General features: G+C 33.0%; 2 protein-coding genes across 2 annotated transcripts; one reads left to right on the forward strand and one right to left on the reverse strand.

Moving 5' to 3' along the window:
* Positions 1–1,533: 1,533 nt before the first annotated feature.
* LOAG_01882 (hypothetical protein) lies at positions 1,534–2,346 on the reverse strand (the record flags this gene model as incomplete). The annotated part of the gene is made up of 4 exons (XM_003137420.1): positions 1,534–1,645; positions 1,832–1,888; positions 1,932–2,065; positions 2,314–2,346. 4 exons carry the CDS (start codon positions 2,344–2,346, stop codon positions 1,534–1,536), a joined length of 336 nt encoding a protein of 111 aa, XP_003137468.1.
* A 2,211-nt stretch (positions 2,347–4,557) lies between these two features.
* LOAG_01883 (WEE protein kinase) lies at positions 4,558–9,934 on the forward strand (the record flags this gene model as incomplete). The annotated part of the gene is made up of 16 exons (XM_020445882.1): positions 4,558–4,785; positions 5,071–5,194; positions 5,610–5,710; positions 6,066–6,274; positions 6,361–6,436; positions 6,654–6,776; positions 6,859–7,051; positions 7,143–7,264; positions 7,386–7,565; positions 7,711–7,804; positions 7,990–8,184; positions 8,276–8,369; positions 8,667–8,724; positions 8,877–8,985; positions 9,290–9,517; positions 9,702–9,934. 16 exons carry the CDS (start codon positions 4,558–4,560, stop codon positions 9,932–9,934), a joined length of 2,367 nt encoding a protein of 788 aa, XP_020303710.1.
* Between the last annotated feature and the right edge of the window lie 2,085 nt (positions 9,935–12,019).

Here is a 12,019-nt window from a genome sequence, read left to right on the forward strand (position 1 = left end):
AAGAGAGAGAGAGAGAGGGAGAGAGAGAAAGGGAGAAAGAAAGAGAGAGGTAGATATAGTTAAATTTGCGTTTAATTTTAAATGAAAAACAGCAAACGTTGCATTGAAATTAAAGGAACTTACCCAGCTGAACTGATCTAAAGTTTCGAAGAAAAAATCAAGAAGAAAAGATCATAAACAAAGCAGTTCTGACAGTCCTAATGATTTTTAATCAAAAAGATGAATGTATCACGGACAAAGTAGAGTATGCAACTCATAAACAGTTCATCTAATACAAACTAATAACCTTTGAACCTTGTTACCTTGCTGTAAACGTTTTTTATTTATGTGAAATATTTGCGAAAAATAGAAGTTGTATTTCTTATTTCTACTCCTGCATTATATCCTTTTGTATTTCTCTTTCCATCCTTACCATTGCATCTGCCTTTCATCAGCGATCTGAAGCACGAAGTTTATGGAACACTGAAATTCCACTACGTGAATATCCTGCAATAAAAAAAACAGAAACATTTCTTTCGTTCTTCCTGCACTGTGATCTGCTTATCAATGACAATGGAACCTTATCAGCACTTACCAATTATAAGGTGAAATTCCATATTTTTAAAGAGGAGACTGCAAAACTTGGAAGTTAAGAAAAATTTAAAGAATTTTTGAAAAAAATTTAAAAATCCTTATAAAAAAGTTAACGCGTTCTTTTTACTTACTAGTCTCATCAATTCCTATTTAATTATTCAACTTTCTTATTTCATAGTCGAAAAAGAACTCGGATTACAAACAACAAAATTTTGAATTGAGGAAAAACTTCATTCCTACTTATAAAGCTTTTTAAACAGAACTCTTTATTACATATGTAAATTATGGTGTTAAAAATTACAAGGAAATAGGACATTAACTGTTGTTCTTATTTTGAATCAATACCGAAAGAGATAAAATCAAATTCTCGTTGCTTTTAACTGGAAGAGATTAAATTAAATGAAATTCTTTGCTTTCATTCCCGGGAACTCTTGAAGAAAGTATTGATTGCATTCCTCCAAGAGAGAAGAAGCTCAAAAAATAGATAAGGTAGAAAAGAATCTATGCTATGCTATGAACAAAATTAATTTTGAAATACGAAAACACTTAGTTGGCTATGTATTCATTTGAATTGATGAGAAATGTTCGATGGCGGAGAGTTATTGCACAATGAATTCAATTATAGGATCCTGTCTATACAGTGGTAATGTGAGAATGATTCAATTTTGTCCATTGATTTTTCCTTATCTATTCTATACAATTTACCCGTCCAGGTATAATTATCACTGATCGTTTATTCCCTGATCATCTTTCTACTATTCCAGACATCCCAAAAGAATAAGCACGAGCCTTTTTTCTTTTTTTTTTCATGTTTTTTTTTCCATTCGATTTGAAATCATTTAGCTATAGGAGCTTACAGAAAATATTCCATTTGAAAAAGCGAATCCTTCTTATCTTATTTCATTATATACGATAATTAATAAAATTAACTACCGCAGGGGATGAAAACTCCATAAATTTTTAGCCAATAGTCTTTAATATATGATGAGAATGACGGGCGGCAATAAAGACAATTGATAAAGTATTGGCCGAGATTTTAGTTAATTCTTGGCTCAGCGCTTCGGACTGAATCCTTAAATTAGAAAAGAAATGAAACATGCTTGGAGATTAATTTAAATCAAACCAATTCACAGTCTAAATTTACATATTTTCGCAGTTTTTAGCTTAGCTTTTATAACTTAATTTTGAAGCTCAAAAATTTGGTTCACTGATAAATGTTCCGGAATTTCACTAAGTCCTTTTGTAATATCTTATCAACCTGATCGCCAAAATGATAGTGACATCCAATAGGACAGGTGGCAGAAGCTCTAAACTGCTGAAAAATCCAGTTCCATATATATTCCAATATATATATATACTGGACTTCCGAATCCCAAAGGAAATATATTCTTAATCCGATTAGTAGTAACTTGTATTTGTTTCCATGCATTTTCATATCGGATTGATTGATTTCTAAAACAGTTTTCGTGACTCTCAGAAATTGCTGAAATTGCTAAACAAAAAGTTGCCAAATAAAAAAAGATGCTAGTGTAAATACTTCCTATCTAATATACATAATATAAATTAAGTTCTATTTTGTATAAGAATATGAACCTAAACTATCAGAATATACTTGGTCTTTAATAGATGCAAACAAACGCTTTTGCGAAATTAAAATAAATACTGAAATTAGTGAAATATTTTCTAGCACTACTGGATTCAAACATGCAAATTTGTACTCAGATGAATAGACAAATAAACGTGAGATGCATGACGTGTCAAGTTGATAACCATTTTAATTATTTCTTAGTTCAGGTTTTTTCTCATTCTTTGAAATATTAATTAATGCAAAGCTAGTTTGATAATCGCATCATACGCATGTGTAGTAGTACTTTGGAAAAAGTCACGCCTGGTAATATTTAAAGACGGATAAATATACCTGCAAAGATTAATGTCGTTATATATATATTTTCAAAACAGTGATAGTTCCATAATTTTTCTTTCATAGGTGAAAATGACCTTATGATCTTTTCCAAGGGAAAAAATATCTGTGATCTTTTCTTCATTTGATAGCTTCTTGTTAAATAAATTTCAACAATTTCTGAGAGTCACGAGAGGTTTGTTATCAGGAAAATTAGCCTAAGAAACTGCTTTAGAAATTAATTAATTCGACATAAAAATGCATGGGAACAAGTGAATGTTACTAATAAATTGAACGATATGAGTGACTGTCAAAGCTTCATTATGCACAAATAAATCTTTTTCTGCTCTAAACGAAATCAGTAAAGTGCTACAAAAACCTCATAAAGGCATTGCAAAAAGCACTAGCTGACGCGGAAAATCTGCGTTTATTTGGTAAAGCGTGCCATGAATTGAGAGATAAGAGTGACGTGTCATGGATTAAGTGATAAGAGTGATATGTAATGAATTAAACGATATGAATGGATATCAGAGGTTTATTATGCATCGATAAATCTCTTTCTGGCTCTAAACGAACTTCTTTGCGATAAGTCAGGCTATGTTACACTCTGGATGTCATCCATACTTTTTCGTCTAATAAATGACTGGTCAAAGGTCGAGCAACATCACCCCATGAGCACAATCACAAAGAGATGAAGACAAATGTCCCATTAATTCTGCTTGATATATTCATCTATTCGTCCATATCATTTTGAGGGACTAAACTTTTTAAATTATTTAAAATATACTAAACAAAATAACTGGGAAAATTTCATCCCTCAACTTTCACTTTTCCTTCGATGTGAAATAATAAAAAAATTTGTTGCATTTTTTTAAAGATTTAATAATGGAAGAAGGAATAGAAATAAATGCAGAGATGAAGTTTGCGCAGAATGGGATTCTATGGAAGGCATTTAACAGACTGAAAAATCCCGGGCCTATTTGAACTGCTTTGCTTGTGCTCAACTGGAGAGCAGTTTGTTTCATTGACTGAACTAAAGACAATCTTGTACAGTAACGAAATTCAAAATTTTACAGCACTGTGTTGATATGCTATTACTTTTTCGTCTCAATTTCAAGTGCTTCTAATCATCGGTCTGGAATGTTTCTGAATCTTCGTTTCTGAGTGTTTCTGAATGCTTCTGAATCCTCCGAATCTTCGATTGCTCCTGTGAAGAGTTGGTCCTGGAATATAACATGTTTTTGCATATTTAAAGACATTGCTTGAATGAAATTGCTTATTATTCGGTTCTAAGACTAACTTAAATAAGTTGTGTGTTTTACGACAATTGGAATCTGAGGGAGGAATGATTCGATTTTATGAAAGCCAAACAAGCTAATTAATCTCAATCTCGAACTCGAATAACAGAACGCTATGTGCCTTATGCTTATTAGTCGACCAAATTATTCATTTTCGAATTCAAACTTCAGGCGCGCTAAGAGAATAGTGCTACAACACGAAGAGCGCCGCACAGGTTCTGTGTGGAATTTTCAATTTCTGTTTAAAAATTTTCTGGGCGCTTCCTGCATGCGTGGGTTCTTTCTTTCGTTATTTTGACTTGTTTATTTAGAAGTTTGATTACACTTTGTTTACATGAGATTTCACGTTTACCACGGGACTTTTCTCGGTGGGCAAGAGCGATTCGCAACTATTCTGGACATCACACGACGAAATAGTAATTATCGATTGAAATTGCTCCCTCCAGGCGGCATTTTTAAATTAATGACCATGTCGTTCCTAGTAAAATGATTTGGAAGGGCTAGTTTTAGGGATTCAGGTATTATATTTATTAATGGGTCGTTTAAGTAGGAAAGATATGAAGTATTCTATGTCTATCTCATTTGCGTGGAGAGACGTGACTGTATTCTTGAATCCGATGTCTTTCATTGGATCTGCAATAGCGTTATGTTGTGGAGTTTCTGTTATAATTTATGAAGACTAAGGAAAAGGCATATCTGATTGTTAGTTATTCTTTCTTGTTCAATATCACTGCCAAAACCAATTACAAAGAATGAGAAATATTTTAATTTAAATTACTTATAGACATGTCACTCAATGAAAAACCAATCGATCATGAAATCAATCAACAACAGCAGCTTCAAATAAATATATCGGATAAGGATGACGATGATAACGATGACCATGTGATGCCGAGACATCAGACACATGAGGATACGAAACCGGAAAATGAAAACGAAATTAAACGAACACCTGACTGCCTAAGCTTAAGCTCAAGAATTATTCAGATACTTAATTCAGTCCACAAGAAACCGGTACTGCATTTCTTGGTTGTTCGAAAATATTCAACTTCTAATAATCGACAAGTAATTTCAAGAAATAAAGTAATAATACTAACTTTTTATAAGATGATGTGAAAGATTCTTAGCAGGTCACTGCACTCTCTGTATATAATGAAATAAAATGAATAAAGCTGCGGTTTTCTCTGAAACTGCTCTCTGCACTTTATCAGCAAGCAGGAGCTGGTAGCTATGGCTAAGTTATATAATGCATTTCTATAATTTTTAACTTGCACTTTTTTTAAATATCTCATTTTTAAGGCAACTCCTGATTACACTAGAATATCACATCATCGCATATGCCAGCAGACTTCTTGCCGTTCATTGCGCGTATCGAATGAGAACCTAAAGGGCCCTTTTTTTATAAGTTTTAAGGAGAAGCCAGGTATTGTCTTTTGTTTAATCGCAATAAGCATTAATTTAATACAGTCGATTTACCGTACAATCGTAATCGATGTATGTACACAAATTTAAGGTACTTGAAAGATCGGGAGGTAGGGTGGCATGAACATTGCGCTTTTCCTGGTCTTAAACATTTGTTAAAATTCTTCGTACAAGGGTTATGCACTGCAGAAATATCTTGCAACAGCTGATTCCGGTCAAGAAATTAATTAATTCTTTCCTTTACCGTGAGATGTAGTTGCAAGCATTAACTTCTGAACAATAATTACTTCCAAACGTACTTTTCTACTGCGAGAAATGAAGTGGGCTAAAAACAGTTTATATGAAAGCGGTACGGCGTTACCTTCAAATTAATAAATATGTATGAATTAGTAGCTGAAATATATATTTCATTGCAGTAATGATCGAAACAAATTATTATAATGAAAGGTTTCGCTCGAGTTTTTTTGACCAAACATTCTCGAATCCACGATGTATTGGGAAAGGTTCATTTGGTGAGGTAAGAAGGTTTCTGATACTAATGAATTTTCTTTTTGATAAGAGTGTTAGTTTATAAATTGGAGCTAGTTTTTTAGACCATCTTATTCGAGGAAAAGCAAGTAATGGTAATAGTATGAGTTTTATTCCGAAAAAAAAAAGTAAGTGACAACTCGGAATAAATAATTGATTATGTGGTGTGAGGTGCTAAAAATATTGCGACTTGAATCATGGCTTTTGATTTTCTATTTAATAGTTTTCATCTAATAGTTTAATTCCTTATTCATCATTTTTATCAAGTTTAAGTTACAAAACAAAAGGGCGTCCAATAAGTTGTTATAAATTATTTTGATTAGATTCTAGAGATATTTTTTCAGGTGTTCAAAGCATTCAGTAAAGACGATAAGCGTTGGTATGCTGTTAAAATTACCGTGGAACCATTCCGAAGCCCAGCAGATCGTGAGGATAAGTTGAGAGAAGTTCAAAAACATGAATTGCTTCCGAAGCATCCAAATTTAATTTCATTTGTGCGAGCATGGGAAGAATATGGTTTTTTATATATACAAACAGAGCTGTGCCAGTGCAGGTCCGACTTTTTTTCGAATGAAAAGTGAAGCTCGAATTAACAGGAAATCTTAAGATTCATATATAATATCATAAAATTATTTTCAGTCTCCTCGATTACAAGATGAAAGTGGGGATTATTCCCGAGAAAGATTTGTGGCTTTTTTTTGGAGATATTGCACTGGTATGGTATTCAGATACAAATAAATAATCTTGAGTGTTTATCTATCGCATTCTTGATTTGCGAATTATGATTGCTTTCTTTAATGTTGTTCTTACCACATGAAGTGGTATGTGCGTTAGAAAAACGATTGTATTAAAGGCCTGATGTCTTAGACTTTTTTATCGATGCTAGAATCTTCAAATTATCCTTAGTAATTATTTAAAATTTGTTTTATCAGGCAGTGCGCTACTTGCATAGTCATGAACTTCTCCATCTGGATATTAAACCACAGAATATTATGGTTTCTTTTGATGGAATTTGTAAACTTGGTGATTTCTCATTAATTGTTGACATACAAAAGGTATGTCTTTGTTTTTTCGTTTAAAATTTGATACATTGTATTAAATCTTCTGTCCACCTGGCAACTTTTGCTTGCTTCTAAGGATTCGAGGGAAGAAGAAGGTGATGGAAAATATCTGGCGCCTGAAGTATTGCAAAGTGGAGCTCGTAAACCAAGTGACATATTTTCTCTTGGAATGACAATGGTTGATATTTGCACTGATCTTGAATTGCCTACTACAGGAGATCTTTGGCAGGGATTTCGGTTTAAAAGGATTTATCATGAATTTATCAAAGGCATAATTTTTCTTTCCATTTTTTAGACAATTTAAAAAATTTTTCATTTCCTTTCTGTTTTGATCTCAAAGTGCACTCTATGCTGTTGTAGATGTTCCACCCGCTTTGCTGGATATCGTTTTGCTTCTGCTAGAAACAGATCCTAGCAAAAGACCCACTGCTGAGGAAATTTGCTGCATTCCAATGATAGCGAAATGCATCCATGAACGCCAGGTATTATTTGTTTAGGTCACTGCTTAATTATTTGTATATGTACTTTGCTCCATACACTTATTCATTTAATTTGTTGAAATGGAGTGTGACAGTCTCATTATTAAATTAGATGACTTTTCAGTATAAGTATCTTGAACGCAACATGTGGTGGATACTATTAACAATTGGTTATTCATCTCTTTTGGCATCTTCGTGGATTGTACAACCGGCACGTAGCACTATAATGCATGCAACAACATATCTGAAAAGAATGCATATATATCGTCATCAACATTCTGCATTTCATCGTGTCTTCAGAGCTGTAAGCAATAAAAAATATATGATTAATTTTTATAGCTACCAAATTATGTGCAACAGTTATAATAAAACCATACAGTTGTGTTAAAAATTAGATATATTCTCAAGCAATTTTTTTTTTAACAGAATTTAACATATAATAGTTTCAGACATCTGATGAGTCTCCGATGTTTAAACATGGAATTATTCCTCGTGTCAGTGACTCCTCACGGTTACAACTAAGATTTGAGGAAGATGACGATGGTGATTTCTTAACTTTTGCTAAAAAAGGAAAAAAATGTTGTTGTAGTAAGACATAGTTTAACATCACTGCAGCAATTTTTTAATCATATTTCGTCAAAAAAGTTATCGCACACTCATATAATCAAAAAATGACAAACGATTTTGACTGTTTTCTTTTTTGATTAGTTGTAATTTTATAATTTAAGATTATAAATATGATGACACTGAAACTGGCAGTGGTGAAAGAATGGAGATGAGTCAAAGTGAAGATGAGTTGGTTAATGTAATGGAAACATCTGCAAGCGAAGAATTACGTTACGATCAAACTGAAACAGTTTCAAGGATGGATGTTGATACTCCCTCTTCAAGTAGTTTAGAAAGTGGCCATGAATTTGAGCAAAGTAATTTTTCAATATCTTTTGAGCATTTATGAGATTTTCTCCAAAAATCTCTTATATTCGATGTATTCCTATTCAGTAAACAATTCTGCAGATGGCTATGGTGGAGATACAAATGGTTTAACTAATTTATTTCATAACAAAACTACCTCTTATCAATTTGGAGCAGCAGGTGATGTTTTTGAAAGGTAAGTTTCAAATGTTTAAATTTACTTTGTCATATTTACATTTTCATAGGAATTTCCCATTTTATTTACTTTATGCTGTTAGTGAACTAAATGAATTCTTTGTGCTTGTTGTTAGCATCATTAACTCTCTTTCGTAAATAATATTTCCGTAGTGCTAATATTACATTATGCTTACATTACTTAGTTTTTACCGAAAGCTTTTCTGTGTTCTCAGCCAGAAAAAGAAATTAAGTGACGAACACTGATACTGGAAAACCGGGATTTGCAAATGTTAAGGGCAGATGATTTTTTTTTCAGCAATGATTGCAACATTTCACACGGAGAAGAAATTCCAGACGAACAGATCTCTAATAAGGTAATCGCTTTATTACGTTTCTTAATTCATTTTCTTCGTTTTTATGCAGTTGTAAAGTTTGTTGGTATTTTTTTACACCGCGCTTTTCAAGTATTTAAATGAGGTTACTATTTCCTGAGTTTGAAGTTCATTGAATGTTTCTAATTTTGCAGGAGAACAGCTTTACATCAGAAGATTTCGAATTGCGGCGAGATATCTCTGCTTGTGACACTTTGGAGTATGAAGATCACGAACTGCCTAGTACTTCAGGAAGTATTTCTGGTAAGGGATGGTTCCTTGCCTCTCAGACCTTTAGAACCAAAGCTCTCTTTCAATGCCTAAAAGTCCTGCAAATTTGGAAGTCATTTTATGATTTCTTTGGAACATTTTAAGTTATCTTAATAAATTTTTTGACCTAAATATAAAAATATAAGATTCAAAAATAGTGTGCGCATAAGATAATTCTTTACAATTTTTAGCAAGCAGGAGCCAGTGTTATTATTCATCTACGAGTTTTTCTTCATTATTAGATTGCAATTTCAAAGCATCTTAATAATTGAATCTTAGATAAATCTTCGTTTTTTAGACAGACCAAAATCTCCAGAACCGCCACCATCGGACGAAGCATCCCCCTTGCGTGACGGTTATATAACACCGCCAAGCAATACAACGCCTTCACTCTTCGTATGTAAAACACCAGCGCGAGGACGATTTGATGATTCGGTTGAACAGAGACTGCGTCATTACTATTGGTGGCGTGAGTCGTTCAGGTCACCCACTCGGAGAACTCATCAGGAAGCAATAGAAACTACAGGTGATGTCTCTGGGTATTACTGATGTCAGTAATACATTTCACGCTTCCTTAGTGTAATGCTTGCCTAACCATGAAATTTTTGCTTTTTCTATGTCAGGTAACTTTATATAACATGCAACTAGTTAAATGTAATCTCATCAGTTAACATAATTACTCAGTTGAATTTTAGTACTGTATATTTTAGCTTCAAAAAATGATGCATCGCCAGAAGCACCGAATGAAAATCAGTTATCAGGATTAGAAGCGGGCTTTGCCCAATCTGTTGGTAATGCTACTCGTCGAAGAGCTTATTTTCATATGCGTGAGTCATCACCATCAGCAAAACGAGCTCAAATTGATAATAAAGAAAATACTGATGATGATGAGGATCAGATAGATGATCCAAAGGTAAAGAAATCAGGCACAGGTGCGAAATGATTTATGTAACAAACAGTTGCAATATACAGTTAGCAAATCTAAAATTAAACTAGAGCATGGAAAAGGCTGTTTTTCTTTTCTACAGCAAAATTCCGTGTTTTCGTTGTCTGATTTTTGCAATTGGAATTTTCATTTCAAATGAATTTTACCAGTGCCGAATTTTATTAGGAATGTAATTAGAGAAATAAACTGAATATGTAGACGCAAGGGCGGCTCTGCACATTAAATCGAGATGCGTGAAATGGAAAAAAGGTCAGAATGAATATGAAATATAAGATTTTTCAAAATTATATTTGCATCTCAACGGTTTTATTTGCTCATCTTTTATTGGTAGTAATGGGAGGAGTAGTAGCTAGTACTAGTAATGGTTTTTCTGTGTTCCAAACTCAGAATTGTTTTAACAAACTTGCTTTATAATGTTTTATAATGAATTGTTCCGCTAGATGGAAATTTGTATCGTGAAAACCCCTGGTAAAGGAAATTGGTAATTTTAGTTTACGTCATTTTTGCAGCAAATCATATGTTTATCCATATTTAAAATTTACGCTATTATGTAATTTCACGATGTGAATTTTTATTTAGCAGAAGTTTAATTTTCCATTTTTTTCTTATTATCTTCGAGATTTTTAAAGATTTCTGTTGTGGGATTTTGTTTGAGAATGTACGGTGCTACTGCGTGCAGGAAGCATATGATGAATAAGGTCTTTTGCGATTTTATGCTGCTTTCACATTTATGTTATGGCTTTAATTTGTCTCTGAAAAACAAAATTTAATGGAATTTCTTTTTTTTAATTGAGTTTAATTTGACCACAGAAACTGTTTGAGATTCTCTAATTTTAACTTCAGTTTTTTGCAATAAACTGATGCACAATTAAATGACCTTTATTACTTTTCGAAATGAATTCAGTCCGTTTATGTCTTCATCAGGCGTAATGGCTTTGATACCGATGTTGTTTAGAACTCATTTAACAGGTCTGATTGGGTAAGAACGATAGTGGTCAATTTAAATTCATACAAACAGTTAATCTAGTTGCATTTGTTGAATATGGCTTTGCTGCAATATGGCACTTCCCAGCGTAGCATGTTGTATTATTTTTTACCCTGTTTACCGCATATTGGTAAATATTATCGCCTTTAATATTTCAGAGAAATAAGTGGAGACTTTACTAACTTGGAATTTGGCTTCAATTTCTAAGAAATTCGAATTAACTTAACAGTATTTTCCATACTCATTTTATTTCACTTTGTTATATGTTTCTATGCACATATACGGATAATTCTTGTATTATTTTCTGCTCAGGTATTTTTTAGTTTTTTTAAAATTTGTCCACTTACTGTGTCTCTTGAGCCTCTATCTCAAACTTCTTTCTTCCGGAGGATAAGGGGGTTGCTAAGAAGAGAATTTGGAAAAGTGGATAAGTTTAAAAACTAAAATGATCTTTTAGTTTAATTCATTGGAATCAATCTGGTGTATCAGACCTGTTCGTAATGTAACATGTCATAAATGCTTAGAAAATAACTGAATCGTGATCGGGCGTTCAACTTAGTTTGACCCCCTTGCCGGTATGGCGGTGAACAGAGTAGAGGGTGACTGGCAAAAGTTCGCTCTATCTACTGAACACTTATTTGACCACTACCTCGTTGATCATAATAAGGTACTAAAGCTTACAGATGCTTTTTGTGACCCATAATTTCATCCATTATCTGCTGAAATTTTTGGGTCTAAAACATTTGAAAGATTTGATAATGAACTCAGATTTCTTAAATTATTACTTTAACTTTTTCGCTGAAACCCCTTTCGTATTCGTCTGCAAACTTCACTCTGATCTCTGCCATTACTACTTCTGCATATACCGTTTATTAATTGTACAAATTAGTTTCGGACCTAATTGTTCTCTTACAAACACTACTAGCTACAGCATCGCAACATCTCGTCTGCGTTATTTGGTGCAGTTATTTACTTATTTTATTTATACCTTGTCAATCTCCTTCCACATACGCATCGCTTGCTGTACGCATCAGTTGCGTCCTAATGTAGTGATCTGTATAAAGCAAGTTATTTGTTGCCTAAAGCATATGAATAAG

The sequence above is a fragment of the Loa loa genome (genome assembly GCF_000183805.2).
Source record: "Loa loa unplaced genomic scaffold supercont3.8, whole genome shotgun sequence".
NCBI lineage: Eukaryota > Metazoa > Nematoda > Chromadorea > Rhabditida > Onchocercidae > Loa > Loa loa.